Source organism: Martes martes (assembly GCF_963455335.1).
Source record: "Martes martes genome assembly, chromosome: 9".
NCBI lineage: Eukaryota > Metazoa > Chordata > Mammalia > Carnivora > Mustelidae > Martes > Martes martes.
Genome location: NC_137896.1, coordinates 24420992 through 24439230, shown reverse-complemented (window position 1 = coordinate 24439230; position 18239 = coordinate 24420992). Strand labels below are relative to the sequence as shown.

The 18239-nt window shown below is 45.8% G+C and overlaps 1 protein-coding gene across 1 annotated transcript; it reads left to right on the top strand.

Annotated features, from left to right (window-relative positions):
- Nucleotides 1-3292: 3292 nt before the first annotated feature.
- Nucleotides 3293-17431, top strand: LOC308349046 (vomeromodulin-like; the record flags this gene model as incomplete). Its single annotated transcript, XM_080813591.1, has 13 exons — nt 3293-3394; nt 6414-6871; nt 7198-7299; nt 8977-9136; nt 10448-10505; nt 11211-11281; nt 11657-11803; nt 12641-12763; nt 13091-13158; nt 13404-13434; nt 15013-15073; nt 15823-15902; nt 17169-17431. The coding sequence occupies 13 exons, from the start codon at nt 3293-3295 to the stop codon at nt 17190-17192; spliced, it is 1485 nt and encodes a 494-aa protein (XP_080669717.1). The 3' UTR covers nt 17193-17431.
- Nucleotides 17432-18239: the final 808 nt, after the last annotated feature.

Below are 18239 nucleotides of genomic sequence, written 5' to 3'. Positions count from 1 at the left end.
CTGACCATACAGGATGTGCAAATTCACAAAATTTCGAGTGGTAGGAACCTAACAGGTGACGAGGCCCTTCTCTAAAACAGAGGAGGAGCCAGAGGTCCAGAGAACAGGCTCTAGAGTTTTAGGGGTCATTAAATGAGGTAACAGAGGAGAAAAAACCTAGAATTCTTGAATACAAATGAGCACCACACCAGGCTACAGACTCTGTTCAAGTTTTATCCCAAGTGCAATTAGGGAAAGGAAAGAGGGCTGAGCAAATTCTAGAACTCCTATGCTTAAAATTCCCCAGGTATGAGTGCATACTCTCAGCGGTTGCAGACACTGGTATGTTCCCATCCTGCATCCAGAGCTTCCTTCTTATCTCATACGTCCAATATAAAAATGTCACTCGAAGGAAGGCTGTCTGTAAACACTCTGTCCCTCACATCCCCACCCTAGCACTGGTCACTGCTGAGTGCTGACCACGGCGAGGGCACAGCCCCGACACCAGAATGGGCTCCCGCTGGGCTGGCACCTGGCACCCTTACACGGCCTTCCGCTCTGCCATGCACCTAGTACCCCCCCCAGCTGGAAGATAACAGGCCTGTGAAGGTTTAAAATAAGGAAAGGACAGATACCTGGCCTGTTCCAAGCACCCTGAACATCCCTGAGAAAGACACTGGCAAATGTCGCAGCCATTAGCAGCTGCTGATCTTGGCAGTCAGCCTGTATCACTCCACCTTTATCAGCACATTTGGATCATGCCCCTTCACATCTGACAACTTCTGCAAGAGACACGGGACTATAAAATGAGATGCAGCTTTGCTTCTGACAGTTCACAGGCAAGAGAAGGAGAAGAGACAGCTTCCAGAAACGTCCGCCTATCAACAGAGACCCATTGACACTGGCTAAGGTAAGAACTTGCTAAATTAAAATTCACGAAAGTAAAGGTCAAAACTCTGAGGCTGGAACAAGTAAGTATAGGGCAGCTCAGCAGAGGATCGATACCTAGGGTTTTGTGTTGATCATCTCCTTAGCAAAGGCCCTTCCCTACTGAAATGCACAGCACTCTGCCTAGCATGGTAGATGTTAACAATTGCCTGGTAGGCAACTGCTTTTAAAAATGGGGCATATTTTGGGGCACCTGGCTGGCTCAGTCAGTAGAGCATGTGACTCTTGATCTCAGGATTGTGAGTTTGAGCCCCTCATTGGGTGTAGAGATTACTTAAATAAGCTTTTTAAAAAATTAATTAAAATAAAATCTTTTTTTTTTTAAATGGGGGATCTTTCCTGGGATTCTTGAATGATTCCATTCAAAACAATGTCTTTATAATCGTGCCACAAATTCAGTCACAGGCAGAGAATTTTATTATTTCTCCATCACAGGACACCTACATGTTGCCTTAGACACCAAATTCCAATTTCTCACAGATGAAGGTAAAATGAGAAAAATCATGACAACGTAATGAGCTTTCTCCTAAAGTCTAACAAATTCAATGTGAAAGATGTCACTGACTTCCCATTATGTCCTTCCCAACATTTGGGCAATAGCGGTTCTTCTCGGTCTTGGTAAATGGCAGGCAGTTTGATTTGGGCAATGCCTATGCATGGCAAGGGCACAGGATAATAAGCCTGAGCTTTTTTTTTTTTTTTAAGATTTTATTCACTCATTTATTTGAGAGAGAGAAAGAGAGCACCAGCAGGGGGAAGGGTCGGAGGGAGAGGGAGAAGCAGGCTCCCCACTGAAGACTGTGGGATCATGACCTGAGCAGAAGGCAGACACTTACCCGACTGAGCCACCCAGGTGCCCTGTTGAGCCTGACCTTATTAAACCTGACAAGGTAAGAAAATGCAAGCAGACAGAACTCCAGAGTCTACTGGCTTCACTGAGGGAAAATACCCTAAGACACAAATCTCCCTATTACCTTAACCTGAGAGAAAGCCTTGAGAGAATCGCTGTAAGGGAGGAATCTGATGGCCAGAGAAGGGAAGCTACCCTTGAGTCACACATCTGAGCTCAGAGTCAAACAGGGATTTTCTGCTGCATAGACCCAGCTTTCTGTCTTCTTGCTGAGGCTAAGTCTCCTCAGCTGGAAATGGGGTAGTAAGTATTATCTAGTTCCTGGATTTGCTGTGAGGATTACATAAGATGTTAGGGACCAAGGGCTTAGCACACTGATCAGTACCTACACTGACCAGTACTCCATAAGTAGATATCCCAATATCTACATCCCAATAAAGAGAGGGAAAGTCAAGTCTTACAAGTTTACACATCCACAACAGCTATGGCTGCTCATCCCTGGCCAAAGCAAAAAGAAGCCACATGCTCTGTGGTTAACAGGCCCATCCAGTTCCCTGCAATAGAAGAAGTGACAGAAAGTGGATAAATGGGCTAACTCCGTCATCAATCCACACCCAGAGGAGCCTCCTTTGTGCCAGCCAACACAACAGTGAGGACGGTCCAATGCCACCGTCAGACCATGCCTGTGCTCTCCGAGAACACGGGAACAGGCTTTAAAAAGAAGAGAGAAGGCCTGACATGGTCATGCTGACATAAAGGTAGCTCTGGCCTCTGCACCCTGAGATGAAATGCTAGGACAGCCCAACGACCAAAGGCGTAGACGGTGCCAAGCCTGGAACTGATTGATTGGGTGATTTAGTCCTGATTGAGCAAAACTACCAGCTGGAGGCTGGCCGGTGGGCTCAGGTGAGAACATTGCCTGCTCTGTACCACAAGGTTCACTATTGGTAAAATGAGGATATACCCTCCTTCTCAGGGTTGTGTAGACAGTTTAGACCAACTGATGTCCATTTACTCCGCAAAGGGGCTGACACATAGAAAGCTCATACCAACAAGGGCAGTGCTATATACTAGTTGACCAGAAGCTGGGAGAGACTTTGACCACCACTGGAGTGACACCTTTTGTGGGTGGACCATTCAAAATTCTTGAATTCCCCAGTTGATACATCAGAAGGCTCCAAGAATATTTGAGAAAGGAACACTGGCAGGAGGATGTGGACCCTAGAGGTAAGGCTGTTGGCAAGGTTTGGCCTGTGCTCAAAGGTTGCCACCAGCTGTATACATCTTTATGCCAAGTTGAAAAAGTAGAAAAAAACAAGACTTTGACTGCCATGTGATGGAACATTTTCCAATGTATACAATATACAGACAGAATATCAATAATGTGAGTGAAACCTTTCAGCAAGAGCTGGGACCCTTGCATGTGTGTATCCAATACAAAAGAACTGGCACACCTATGGTCCCCTGGAATGTGGTGTCTGACAAAGCTCTCTTTTGCAGGTATCAGTTGCCAAGATGCTGACCCTCTGGGCCCTGGTCATCACGTTGACCATCCAGGCAGGAGCACTTGACCTGCAGACTTCATCTTTACTGCTGGGAAATCTTCCTGTCAATCAAGTAGCCACAGAGACTTTCAGAAAACCCCCTTTCGATCTAACTGGGAAACTGCTCAGTAGTCCCCAGAGAGCCTCTCCATTTAGAAGACGTCAAGCTAGGAGCCCAGGAGGCAGGTGTCTACCCGTGGCCAAGTACTTACTGTCCCAAAGCAACCTCGAAGAATGTAAGTAAAAATTGTTTCACCTGCATATCTTTTCCACCCCCTCACACAAACTTCTCATTTCTAAGGCCAAAAGCTAATTATACCTTCAATAAGGAGAATGCATCAGTATCTCCTTGGGAGCTTGTTAACAAAACAGCTGCCTGGGCTCCACTTCCAGACACTGTGATATAACGGTACTGCAGTGGGCCTGAAAACCTGGTTTTCTAATAAGCTCCAAGTTGATTTTGAAGTGCTTGTCTGTAGTCCACACATGGGGAAGGACTGGTCGAAGCACCCCTGGAGAAGGGAACTCTTGGATCCAGCCAAATGTCTAGTTACCTGCCTTTTATGGGACCTTTATCACCTGGACACTGCCTGGAGCTCCCACAGCTGCTCAGGGCTGCGCTCTACAGCTCATCCCCAACACCCACAGGTGCTTAGAACATCAACCTGGTTGACAAGGAGGCAGGAAAAGGGAAATCCAGGTCCACTACCAAACCCGCTGACCAGATTTGCTCTCTCCAAGCTCCTTTCTCACACCCTTGCTAAGTCTCAGCCTCCCCCTCAAAGACGTAGCATTCTGTCCTCCAGCAATCTCCTAGGGTCAGAGAGCAGAGGAGCTCAGGAATTCCAAGGCTTGGCAAAGAAGTGACTCTTTTTGGAGACCAAGAAAGGAGTAGGACTCATCAGCAAATGAAGGCCAGGAGGAGAGCCCACAAGGCAACCCATGATGGCCTTTTGCAGCTCTGGCCTCTGCAACCAGCCTTCCAGGATGACAGGACAGGGTAACATAGGGGAATCAGTGCCTGCCTAATGATCATTGCCCAGCCCCAAAGCTCACATATCCACTGCTTTGCCTCTTCAGGAACATTTCCTGCTCTCTGCCTACCCTCATCCTGCCTTATGACAAAATCCTTGAAATATATAGAAAAGTTTCAACAGTAGTAAAAATAACAGTTGTGGGGGCACCTGGGTGGTTCAGTCGGTTAAGAGTCCAACTCCTAATTTCAGCTCAGGTCATGATCTCAGGGTTGTGAGATCAAGCCCCGTGTCAGCTCCTTCTCAGTACAGAATCTGCTTCAGATTCTCCTCCCTCTCCATCTGCTCCTCCCCCTCCTCATGCCCTCTCTCTCTCAAATAATATATATCTTATTATATATAATATTATTGTATATAATATATATCAAATAAATAAATCTTAAAAAATTAAAATTAAAAAATAATAGTTGTGTACCCAACAAACAGTGATTGGTGGTGCTGGCTGTTAATTTCACTGTCAGACATCAAAAACCATAAGCGATATATACAATAAATACTCTTGTAGACACAACTGAGATTAAGGAATAAAACCCAGCCATAGGGCTGAAGGCCCCAGGGCTCCTGCAGGGCTTCAGGGTGGCCTCCCTCCCTCCCTCCCCTTCTCCTCGCACCCCTGGAGGAGACCTCTGGCCTCATTATTTTTCCCTTGCCATTTCTCTGTATGTTGTGGTATGTGGCTATTTCTTCTCAATATTAAAAACTGCACTACATGTTATAAAGTTTCCCAAAAGGTAACCTGCTTGCAGTGTCTCAATCTTGTTTCTGAGGTCATTCATCCATGTTTAATGAGAAAGACTTTCCATTCACTTTCACCATGCTATTCTACTACATGAATCTTCGATAACGTGCATCTATTCAATTTCCATTTTGTGTAATTCTCCACTACTCCAAACAACGCTGACCTGAACACCCTTGTGCGGGTCTTATGGTATTCGTGGGAAATTCTCTGCACATCCACATCACCCTCCACAGGCAAGGGCTCTGCGGAGTGTGGAGCCCCCCGCATGGGAGGCAGCAGCAAGGCTCCCAAAAGCCAAGTCTCATCAGCTCAACAGGGCTGGTACCTGTGAACTTCTTCCTGCTACTCTGTTGTCCTTCGGTCCAACTAACTCCTTTGCTGAGGTAGGTAAGGTTGACCACCACCCAGATGCAACAGCTCCCCTTCTGAGTTTCTTCCTCAGGATACTGAGAACAGTATGATAGGGTGGGACTCCCATGACTTCCCAGCTCTCCAAGCTGGCTCTTGACCCTCTCTCCTTCCCCACCATCTTCTGGGAGTCCACGTCCCCCTGCCCTGCTTACCTCCAGCGTGGACACAAAGAAATGGTGAGCACCTCCTCCACCCTAATGATAACAATGCTGCAGAAGGATCAGCACTGATGCAGGCGTCCTCTTAGTATGGGCAGCTTGTCAAAGGTGGGAAGACCTCCCAATGACCCACGAGGGGGAAATGAGGCCTGGAGAAGAGACTTGCACAGAATCACACAGATGGAGACAGAAGAGTCCAGATCTATCGGCACCACCACCTCTGCGCTAGCCACCTCAACCCTACTCTGCACTTAAAATCAGCTTAACTCCTTAGTCTGTCCCCAACGACCCATGCTGCAGGCTCTATCATGCATTCCTGGACAGGTGAAGAGACTGGTGCTCAGGAAAGAGAAGACCCTGCCTTGGGCCATTTGGACTTCTAGGAACAGAGTCTAGACCTTATAAACTCAGGGCTACTGGGCTCGAAAGCTAAACTAAGTCCTTCCATGCCATGCCCAGCCTGCTTTAGAGTAACATACTCAACACCAGGTTAGCCTCAGGTAGGTGCTAATAAATGTTAACTCTTGACAGAAGACAGGTTATCTCTGCAACGGCAGGCTGTCCTGTGGGGGGCAGGGGCAGGGATGGATATATCCAGAAGGCATGACATACAGGACCTATGGGCCTCACAATTCAGAGGTGCTGGTTTTCCAGCTGGGAAGTTTCCTCTGGCTGAATCAGTTGCACAGCCAACAGCAGGATCATGTCTCTTGACCCGTTTCAGATATGAACACCATCCTGCCCCCAAAGATCCAGAAGAAGCTGATGTGTGAGAAGGTACTTCTGTCTGGTACAATTGGAAAAGTGCTATCCACGGTGTCTAACTCGGACCTACTGTCTATATTAGACGTCACTTCAGCCCTCAACTTACCTGGAGGTGATGCTCTTGGTGGCATCCTGGGCAAAGGAAGTGGTGGCCTGACCTCACAGCTCCCACTGCCATCACTCTCAAAAGTCACTGGCGCCCTCAATATCCCAGGGGATCTGGGCAGCCTACTACCCACTGGTGCAGAGAAGAATCCTGCAAAAGGACTCGTCGACACCCTTGGTGTTGCAAATCTCCCCCTGCCCCTGAATGATGTGGGTGAACAAGCCGGCAAGCTCACAGAATCCACCCAGGACATGCTGAACAACGCACTGCCAGCAGGCATTGGAGATGCAGTCACAGGCCTGCTGGGAAATATTAACATAGAAGATCTCTTGATAGGGTAAGTGATTCCTTAATCCTAAGGTCTGGCACAAGAAGAAAGCTGCTGTTTGGGGCTACTGAAGTTCAACCTCCAGCAACCTTATGGAAAGGGACAACCACATTTTCATGAAGCAATATTCTAGTTCTATGCTGAAAGGGTGCCCTTTCATTGGGAAATATGCTCATGATTTCTTGAGCTTAAAGAGCAGCGTGGGAAAGAGGGCTAGGGAGTCCCAGAGATGGATGGGTTGGTAAGTTGTTAACTGGCTGCTTTGAGGGTATTTCTCCTGCTGCCCAGGCTGATTTCTGGAGCCAGGACTGACCCATGATATTGTCACTTTGCAGATTAAATGTTCAAGCCGTGACTGTGGAAAACATGACATCAACCATGACAGGTGGTGGGATCCTTGTCCAAGCCACAACTACTGCCATCATAGGTGGAAAAGGGTGAGTATGTTTTCAGATCAGTCAACTGGCACAGCATAGACTAGTGACTTAAGATCCAGGGCCTAAGGGTCAGGCAGAGACAACACAGAACAAGGTAGGATGCTTGAGGATGGGATAAACTGGACACCAGGCACAGCTGTCTCTCTCCTCTGCCCCAAAGGACCAAAGCAGGAGAATGATCCCCTGGAGCCCCATCCTCGAATAGTGTAAGCACAGCCAGAAATCCAGATTTCCATGTGAAATCTGCACAATTTTATACATGGGCAATGAAGAGAGAAACCTCAGAGAATGACATGTACCCTGGTATTACGACTCCAAATAATCCGGAATCTCCAAGGAGAAATCAGCGCACTCCACAAACACCACAGTCTGAGGCAGTAATGGGGGACAGAGAGGACTCATCCACCTAGTGGGTACTTAATACACAGCTCCCTACCAGATGTCGTGCTGGGCACAGAAGGAGCACTAAAGGCGGTCCCTGGCCTCAGCGAGCATCAGCATGTGGGGAGAAACAGGTTAACAGCGCAAGCCCAACGCACACAAGAAGACATGAGAGGGAAAGGCAATCCACACTGGGGAGAAGGCTTCTTGGACTAACACACACAGCACTAAAAACTGAGTAAGCTCCAGCCAGGCACTCAGCTGAGGCACTCTGAACTCCCTGAACCCTTCTGACGACGTCATCAGAAAAGCAGTCCTGTTTCTGGACTAGGGAACCAGTTTAGACTACCAAAATCAGTTACAAACCTTGCTCAAAGTCACGCAGCTGACAGAGTTTGAACCTAGGCATTGTGTCTCCAGAACCCACATTTGTAACTAGTACAGTTAGCAGTAACAGGAAGAACCATTTGTTTTCTCCAGAACATCCGGCGTTAATGAGACCTGGCTCTGGTAAATGGTGGGTTTTTCTTATGCTGTCACCTACGCAACAGACAGCTGGGGATGCTGGGCACAGTAGTGTAGCCGGTAATGGGCATCTTGTTACAAGCAGGCCTGGGGCCAACCAACAAAAGACTTCTTGAAGGCTGGTGAGGAGAGTGACTTTATCAGTGTCTACTGAATGCCCCCTGTCACCTTCGGGAGGTGGGGATCCTGGTGATCGGGCCCATGTGATGGGGGGACTACCGACTGATGATCAGTAGATGTCTTTATTTCTTACGATCACTTCTTTTATACCTTCCACAAGATCCGATTACAAACAGGATATAGATTTATGTTCCTGATTTACATGCAGGCAATCAAGTGAGACAAGTGAAAAACAATGATTATCTCTTAGCTTTAAATGACAGGAGCAAGTTAAGGATTCTCCACACTTACCAGATTTATCTTAAAGGAGGATGTGAAAACACTCCAGAGATCCTCCCATGTTTATTCCCGGCATTGACCCAGGAAGACTTGCCCTCCATCTCCTGGAGTTTTCTCACAGGATTTGACAGGAACCCAGTCACGTTGGCGAGGATCCGGGTTGTGTTCCAACAACCTCCCATGAGCCAAGCTCTGAATCCTGTGTAGAAGAGGAAGGCCAACCTTGAGGCATCCTCACTGGAAAGCACCAAACTTTCCCTCTCTCAATTAATCTAGACAAACACAGGAGGCTGACTCCCCAAATGCCTATTGGTTGGCCTGAGGGACATCCTGGAGCCAGGTCTGGTTTCACCTGCATCTTGCTCTCCACAGCCTAGCAGGACCTGTAGTCAGCATACTGGGATATCAAGTACATGGGGAGGTAACCCTGAAAATTGGCCTTTCCACAAACAACACCCAGTGTGTCAACCTCCAAGTCCAGGACAAGGACATCAAGGTCAACAAAGTGTCTCTTCAGATAGTGGAAACGTACGTAAGACCATTTTTCTCATTTTCTAGATCAGTGTGTGCCAGAATGTCCCCACTAATGCCACCCTTAGAGATGAATTTGGCCAATCCAATGGTTTGAATGATCTGTAAATGGAGGCTCAGAGAGGGGTCTCTGTTTGGGAACAGCCCGCTGTTTGAAAACCATCTTCTCTCACTCTGCCTGTACTGTACTAGGCATACTCTTTGTATTTTGTTCTTTTTGCATAAGCAATACATTTACTTAGATCAAAATTCAAAAGATACGAAAAGCCATGTGAAAAGTCTTCCTCCCACCCATTGATGCCAACTGGCTAATTATCCTTCTTGGAAAGAACCAATGAATCTAGTCTCTTCTGCTGGCTTTCAGCAATATTATATATGTACAGCTGCGTGTATGTGTACACACACTAAAAGGGGCAGATATTTTATACACCTTTCTGGACTCTGGATTGTTTCACTTAAAAAAAAAGAGCTTGGAATCTGTTGCATCCATATATAGCTTCTTCATTTTTTACGGCCTAGCATTCCATTATGAAGAGGCACGCGATTTAACAGTCCTTTATTAAAGAAGCGTTGTATTTTTCAGTTATTAACTTTTGTATCCAACTCCAACTAGTAAGGTCCCAGACAAGTCTGTTCACTATCAATGGGTATCTGAAGGATAAATCCCTCTGCATGGGATTGCTGGGTCAGATATCAGGCATTGGCAGTCTTCCCAGGTATCGCTGCATCTTTCTTAATGACTGAAACTATAGACAAAAGGACTCAGGTGCTTGTACAAATTAGGAAGCAGGACATCATGCAGCTGTTTCATCGGTAGGTGGGTTTTTTCCCCAATGTCTGGGCAAACTAGAAATGCAAGAATCACATGGTTCTCCACATCTTTCCCAGGCTCACAGGTACTTTGTCAGGGACCATCCCTGTGCCTCTGCCTTTGGACAACATCATTTCTCAATTGTTGACAGTCGCTATGGAAGAAAATGTAAGTCCTAAGAAAGAGGAGAGCACCACCTCAGAGGGCCAGGTCACTGGGAGAAAGAAGGGAGGAGCCCTTTCCTTGGATGTAGCCTGATGCTGGGAGAGACTCAAGAAGGAGATAATCAGTCAGCCCTTCTGGCCCCAAAGACCCAGGAGCAGGACAGGATAATGCCTCTGGCTGGGAGAGGGAGAGGATGAGTTCTGTCAAAGAGAAGTCCAAGAAATAGGACTGGAAGAAGGGAAGGAGGATGGGGAGAAGGGAGAGAGGAGCTGGGCTGAGGAGGAGGACAGGCCTACTGCACTTCCTTGGCAAGGCTAACTGGTGGTAATTTCACAGTTTCAAGAATCAGAATCGTGTGACATTGAGTTCAGTGATTTCAACGAATGCAAGAACTGTGAGTACAAATTCCAGACCTCCCTGAGGCTCATGGGTCAATGGAGGGCTCCTCTGGGATCCCACCAGATGACAGAGCAGAGAGTATGGGGCTGTGAGCTACAATACCACGTACCTCCAAGCATTCAAACCTCAGCACCCTCATGGTAGAAAATGTGGCAACCTACAGGCTTCTCTGAATCACTGTGACTCATTCTCTAGGATAGAGCAGGGCAAAGAGACCCTTAGAAGTCTCTTTGTTAACCCTATCACCCAAGTGGTTTGCAAAGTGCACATGTGAGCAAGGAGCACTCCCAGTCCTCACTCCAGGGAAGCTGAGAAGCAAAAATTCCCTCCAATGTCCCCAAATATATCTGGGAGACAGGAATGAGAGGACATAGTGGGACAGTGGCTGCCAAGACAGTAAAAGCAGGAAACTGGTAACATTTCCCAAGTCCCAGAGTAGATGAAACTGGGGCCTAGGCAACAAGCCTTTTCCTCTCACTTGAGGTTTTGGCACAATAAGAATAGGGCCAAGCCCTTGTGTTGTCTTCCTCCCTGAAGCCTCCTCCCAGAAATGTGGAAAAGCCAGTAGGGTACCAGCTTTCTGCCTGGGAGCAAGAAAGCAAGAGGTGTCCACACTGATCCCCCACCTGGAGGGCGGGGCCACCAAGAGCCCAGGGGTGGCAGGGGTCTCTCTATATACTCTCTTTCCTCTCACCTGCAGCTACTGGCTTGTTCAAGTACGAAGTTAAAAGCTCCAGGATTTCCACACGAGGTCTTTCTATCTTCTACTGTGTAAGTGTTCTTTATGCTTACAACAGAGACATCCATGAACTCACGAAATACATGCTACTTAAAGAACCCTTAAATAGGGGAATTCACCTGAAAAGTGAGGTTCTGTGGCTTCTCTTAGACAATCAAAAGCCTGGTGGGCCCAAGTTGGACTATATCAGAGCAGTGCTTCCTCCTTTATAAGAGGTTCCTCCTCTCCAGTCTCCACAAACCCCACAAGTTCCCACAGGCCCCTAACACGGAGGCTGGGTAGGTCTACTGCTGTCATCATTCTCATCCACTGCAGTGCACACAGGGGGCCACGTCACTCCTCGAAATCTCAGCCAGAATTGTTAGTCACACATGATGACACGGATTTTTCTGCCTTTCTTTCTCTAGGCTAAAGCCCTCTTTAGCAGTGGTACAGTCCCTGTGCTTGGAGGTCCCCTGCCACCAGATCCTAAAAATGCCAACATTTCCTTAACTCTGTCTTCTAAGTTTCTCAAAGTAATTGTCACTCAAAGTGCCAAGCAGAGTTCTGTCAAGGTAAGCACCATCTACATGGTCCCTGGCACCATTCTCCTCTTTGTGCAAGCCTAGTCTGTCAAACCCTGAGAGAAGGTAAAAAGGAAGTGGGTTCTAGAACATTCCTCCAGAGCTAAATATGAGGAAATGCTGTGGGATGCAGATTTTCCCTTAATGATCATGTAAATGGATCTTTGTTAACACTGACAGAGAGCAGAGAGCAGGGACATGGAGAACAAAGGTTTCCTGAGTGCCTGCTTTATGCCAAGGACAAAGCCAGGTGCCTTCTTTACATAATGAATGTCCTTGCATTCTCACAATAGTACTAGGAGGTCGGGGTTCTTATCCCCATTATTCAGAGAACCAAAGCGAGAGAAATCATTGACCCACAGCCACAGTATGAACTAGGGAGTGGGTTTATCCACATGGGAGGTAGTCATTTGCTTCTGGCTCCGAAAGTGAGAAGAGAGGCAGTAATAACAAGGATATGATAATCACTGAGTACTTTCTAGGGGCCGGGCTCAGTTTCAGCAATGTACGTTGTTTCCTTACCAGTGTCCCAACATGATTAAGTACAGAGTGGTCTGTCACAAGAACACAGAAAGAAATGGTTTTTTAAGTTGCCTGAGGGGTAACAGAAAAGCAAAATTTTACATGTTAAATGCCCTCCTGTCCTTCTGAGAAAGGAAATGACCTATAGGAAAATATCTGGAATCAGACCCACTAGGTGAGCGACTCGTACTAGAGGGCCCATAAATATTGAATAAATGAACTGAGTGATGCATGAGTATCTCACTAGGCAACATTCTGCAGTCGTTCTTCCCCTCCATGTTTTAAATGATGACTTCTTTACAACAGATGAATAACCTGGCTGCAAGCATCACCAAAATAGTCTACTCCTTCCAGTCAGGAAACCAAATCCAAGCCACCTACTGGGTCACTGTGGAAAAGGATGGTGAGAGTTTTGCTACTGGGAAAACGGTAAGTACTGAGTAACAAATCGGGATTGAGCTGAGAGGAGGAACTAACAGGAATGAAGGTTACATGGAAAGAAGAATGGTCTGGATAGTAAGGGGAGCTAATATCAAATCCCTGCAGGCCCAAGTGCCTGGGTGTCCCTAAGACAAGGGAGGCTGGTGGGCTCAGCCACCAGGGCAGAAGAGATAAATAGGTTGTCTCCTGAGACCAGGTAGTCTCCGCTCAGGTCCTTCCCTATGATCTTGCTGGTCATATCACAATGGGATACATTTGCGGATTGGCCAGGTCAAGATATTATTTTTAACTCATGTTTGTTTTATATGAATGCAGACCTTGATCCTCTCCCATGACTGCAAGATTTTGAAAGACAAACTGATAACAGACATCAAGGTTAAGAGGTACTGTCTGTAACTACAAAATCCTGTCATTTGTCAGTATAGAAACAAATTATCAAGAACACAACTGAAATCCCATGCATAATTATAGGAAAATCAAAATGGAGCTTTACTCACCTTAAAATTCGTTTCTCCTCTGTATCTGACATTTTATAAGTGGCTTTGAGAAGTGACTAAATACCTAAACTCTAGAACTGGTTAATATTTTTTATGTGAAGATAATTTTTCCTTGTACTGTTTCCTGACAGCTCTGAACACTCGGTGACACCCCCTGAGGCTGTAAGTGGATTCAATTTTCAAAATATCTATATGTGAGAAATTACTTTAGGGCCAGATGCTCAGTGACACAGGGACTCTGGAAGGAAAAGGTCACACAGACTAGATCACACACGCAATGTGGAATAGCACTATAGGTTCCAAACCTAAGCCCTCTCTGGAGCGTTCTTAAAACTAGTTCCCAAAGCCCATTATTGGAGTCCCACATTCAGTCGGTGACCCAAGGAAGTCCTAAATCCACACTTTTTTAGTGTCCTGGGTAATTCTGATATACAAGGAAGTTCTAGAGTCCATTGGGAGGATGAAAAGGTAATCTAGATTCTAATCTTGCATGGGCTCATGGAGGTTGCTCAAAAATATACCCAGCCTACCACGGCCTCACCCTTCTCATCAATGGTTCTCAATCCATGTTCTACAGCATGAGCACATGGATCACCAGATGAGAGCCTGGGAAGTGGGGAAATGGGGAAAGTGAGGGTAGGGCCCAGCGAGTGGGCTCCAGGAAATTCACAAGAGGTTCACCAACCACACCCCTCTTTAAGATACTTGGTCTTACACATGTTCATGCCATTATTCAACAAATGTTTAGTGAGCACCACTATGTGCCCAGCCCTAGGATACAACAATGATGAGATGCCTGACTCTAAGAGTGACTCTCAAGTTTAAGTGGTAAGACAGAGACAAATTAAAATCATTAATGAATCAGGTAAATCTTGAAGAGTCTAGTAGCCATACACTGTAGAGGCATATACACTGGGCACCCAGAAGTGAACAAACTTATGGCTATGGATGACTACAGGTGCTGTTCTTCTATGTCAGCCCTGAGATAAAGAGGAGTCAGTTGAGAGATAGACTCTGGGAGTGTCACAAGCCCAGTGATCCTTCATCTCATCTTTACTGCTGGGCAGCTGTGTAGACATGCCAGGCTCTGCGCAAGGGAAGGACTGTGGAAGGCATGGTCTCTAACCTTGTATAACTATCCACCTGACAGAAGACACAACATTTATGCAGAAAGTTGTCAATTTAGCATAAAGTTGACAGAGTAGAGACCACCAACTAGGAGGCAGACGGTGAGTTCCCTGAAAAGATGATGTCTGAACTTAGCCTTGAAGGAAGAGCGGTTTACTACTTTGGTACCTAAAGTGGGTACCAGGCAGAGGAAACAGGATGCATCAAAAGTAGGCATCACGGCATCATAGACCTTTTGAAGAGGGGAAAGTTAAGTAGAATGTCAGCAGAGAGAAGCAAATCTTGGGAGATCCCAGAAGGGGAGGCAGACTCAGCAACAACCAGGCCTTCCCAATACTGAATTCACCATCTGTCTTGAGAATATGCTGCACCGCTGTGACTACAGCACTGTCTGGAACATAATAGGAACCCAATAAACATTTATTCAAAGAGCCACCTAAGGCATCAAAACCTACTGAAAGGCTTTGCAAAACCCCTAAGGCAGAAGAGGCCCAAGGGATTGACCGAGTTCGACCTCTCCACCTAGTCTTGTTCAGTAACAGACTTCTACTGAACCCACATGTCAGAGGTACCCAAGATACACTGAAAAAATGCTCTTCCCATCTCTTCCAGGAGGATGAGGTGCAAGATGTAATGCCCGTGGTTCTGAAGAAATTTTTGTCTGCCGTTAAGGGTATGTGGAATTAGTAATGTAAACACTTCGAAGAGTCATAAGGGACAAGCCTGTGAAACCACACTACAGAATGTTCTATGGCACTGAGAACAGTATCTTTCAATCACCATCCAGACTGAAAATCACTTCTTGTTTTCAGATAGGGACTTTAGAATCTTGAGATGCCAAAACATGAAAATTAAATCTAAATGCCTCTTCTACAGGTCCTAATGAAATCTTGCCCACTAGGGGGTCTTCAGGACCAACATCATCATACCACTTAGAGGAAACATGGACCTGGATCACCTAGTCACAGAGATGCTGGAGTTTGAGACACTTGAGACTGAGATCATGAACTTTACAACCATCCAGAGATGATGGTACAGAATACCACCTGTACATACTTGTGATGAACTCTAGAGGGGTTCAAAATATTGCAAATAACACCAAAATAGTAGGGTCTTTAAGTCTTCTTAAGCTAGTGAAGGCAGACATGCCTACATGTCTCTTAATACCGATTCTCTCTACATAGAACACCAGGTTTCCAGTTATTTCTAGGGTCATTTCTGATCCTTGCAAACTTACCCATACACACACACAAGACTAAGAGAGTCTATGTCGAGAACCTGTCCGTTGAATGGGCATGGGAACAAGTTCTCCTAGAGCTGTACACTGACCAGAGATCCTGCTCGTTGATTGTGGCTAAAACAACCCAACAAGATCATCGTTTTTTTCAACTCATATCATAAAATTCTCCTTCTTTATTTTAGAAATGACAAGTATATGGAATGTGCCACCAGGAATAACCTCAAATCCTCTAACCAAAGCCAAGGTTGAAGTACTTAAATCGGTAAGAGAGAAATATAAATATTTCCCTTTTGCACTAAGGCCTACTCTGTACTTCAACCGTCACAGGAATATGAATGGGGCCAGTGGGCCTCAGCCTCAGTCTGTTCCAGGCTGCCTTACCAGCTCCAACCAAACTCCCCACTCTTTCCTAGGTGGATTCATTGCCTACTGTCCCTTTAGTCACAGGTCCTAAAACTGAGACACTCTTGGTTATATGCAGGCAAATAATCTATCCATCCCTATGAGGACTCTCATACTTTTCTGACTATGCCTCAGTCCCTTCTTTGGAAAGACTCCTACCACATATCCCTGACTCATCCACACTATTACCTTCTATATGCTAGAGCCTTCACTCTTTGCCACCCTCTCATTTCCCTCCTTCTTCCCATCTATCTAACCTTAAAACCAGAGAAAATTTCAAAGAGAACCTGCTTCCTAAGAAACAGGTAAAAGAATGGGATTTTTATTTAAATTTGTCACCAGGAAAACAGTAAATGATGAGGGTGGAACAAGAGAAGATATCTGAGAGAGCAAATAAGTTTAGAATCTCCATCACCCTTAGATGTTCCATTCTTGATAAACATGCTTATCAAGTATGTAACCCAACGGGGAAAATAACTTCTTTCATTTTGGCTCAAATCTCAGAAGTTGTATATTCATGTTTTTACTTAACCCCCAAATTTCCCTGGATCTGTGGCCAAATCAACTACCAGAGTATAGCGCAGAGTAAATCAGCATTTACCTCAGTGTTGGTTTTCTGCCTCCTGCTCTTACCTGCACCTGTACTCCATGGCTCTGAGTGGCCTTGGACGTATCAGTTAGCCTCCCAGAGTCAGCCTTGGATTAGATGAACATCAACTGTGTTCCAGCTACAAATGATAGCCCAACCAGAACTGGCTTATGCAACAACAATAAAATTACAGGCAATGAACATCCAGGGATGAGACTAGCTTCAGCAGTGGCCTGATTCAGGGCCTAAATGATGATACCAGAATCCATCTCTTGGCTCTACTATTTCTAGGTGGGGTGTACTTTGGCTGTACATAGAGGTCTCTACCTACCGAGAGCTTCACTCTCCATATCTTTCTGGAATAGTTCAAACAACAATCACCCAGAAACAACCTCTGGGACTCCCATTAACGTGACTTGTACCTTCCTTGAAGCAAGCACTGTGGGCGGGGGTATAGAGTGCACTGGCTAGCTCAGTCCATGTCTATAGTCAGCTTATGTATTTGAGTATAATTAGTTGTCTTTCATCTCCTTACAGAACGATCTTCAGGCAGCAAACTAAACCCAGCATACCTGATGCCAGAGAATTTTCCAGAATGAAAGCATTCTAAAACTTCTCTAAGAAATATTGAGCCAAGGACATCCTTATCATTAAAAAGCCAAGTAGAATAGTGTTCTGAACATGCCAACTATTCTTTGGAATCTCACCAACATTATCTTGAATTAACAAGTGCAACAAAAGCAAGAATCCAGCAATTTTTGGCATTCTGTAATCACTTAATAATTAACCTGTTTTCATGCAAAAAAAAAAGACTCCTTTGTCTTCAATTCATAGAAACAGGAATTTCGTCTTGTGTTTATGGCTAGTAAAAGCACTATTTACTAGGGACATAAAAATTAATAGTATGAATGATGAGGCAACAAACCCAGGGTTAATTTATCTTGTGCACTACGGGACAATCCTGACAATGATTAAGACTTTTCAGGGCACCTGGGTGGCTCAGCCGTTAAGCTTCCACCTTCAGCGTATGTCATGATCCCAGGGTCCTGGGTTTGAGCCCACATCAGACTCACTCGGCAAGGAGCCTGTTTCTCCCTTACTCCCTCTGCCTGCCACTCCGCCTATTTGTGCGCTCTGTCAAACAAATAAATAAAATCTTAAAAGAAAAAAAAAAAAAAGACTTTTCTACCCCTCTTTCCTTTCCTCTCTTTCCTTTCCTCTCTTTCCTTTCCTCTCCAATTCCAAGTGCTTTCTTTTTTTTTTTTTTTTTTAAGATTTTATTCATTTATTTGACAGACAGAGATCACAAGAAGGCAGACAGGCAGGCAGAGAGAGAAGCAGGGGGAAGCAGGCTCCCGGCTGAGCAGAGAGCCCAATGCGGGGCTCGATCCCAGGACCCTGAGATCATGACCTGAGCCGAAGGCAGAGGCTTAACCCACTGAGCCATCCAGGTGCCCTCCAAGTGCTTTCTTTTTTGCCCCTTAGCCCAACATGAAAATCACACAGGGGATAGAATCCAACCTCCTCCTAAACAATGAGGAGCAGAGTCCAAATGCTAAAAGCTGGTTGGAAAAGAGTACAGGAGAGCCTGGCAATTCCATGAATAGG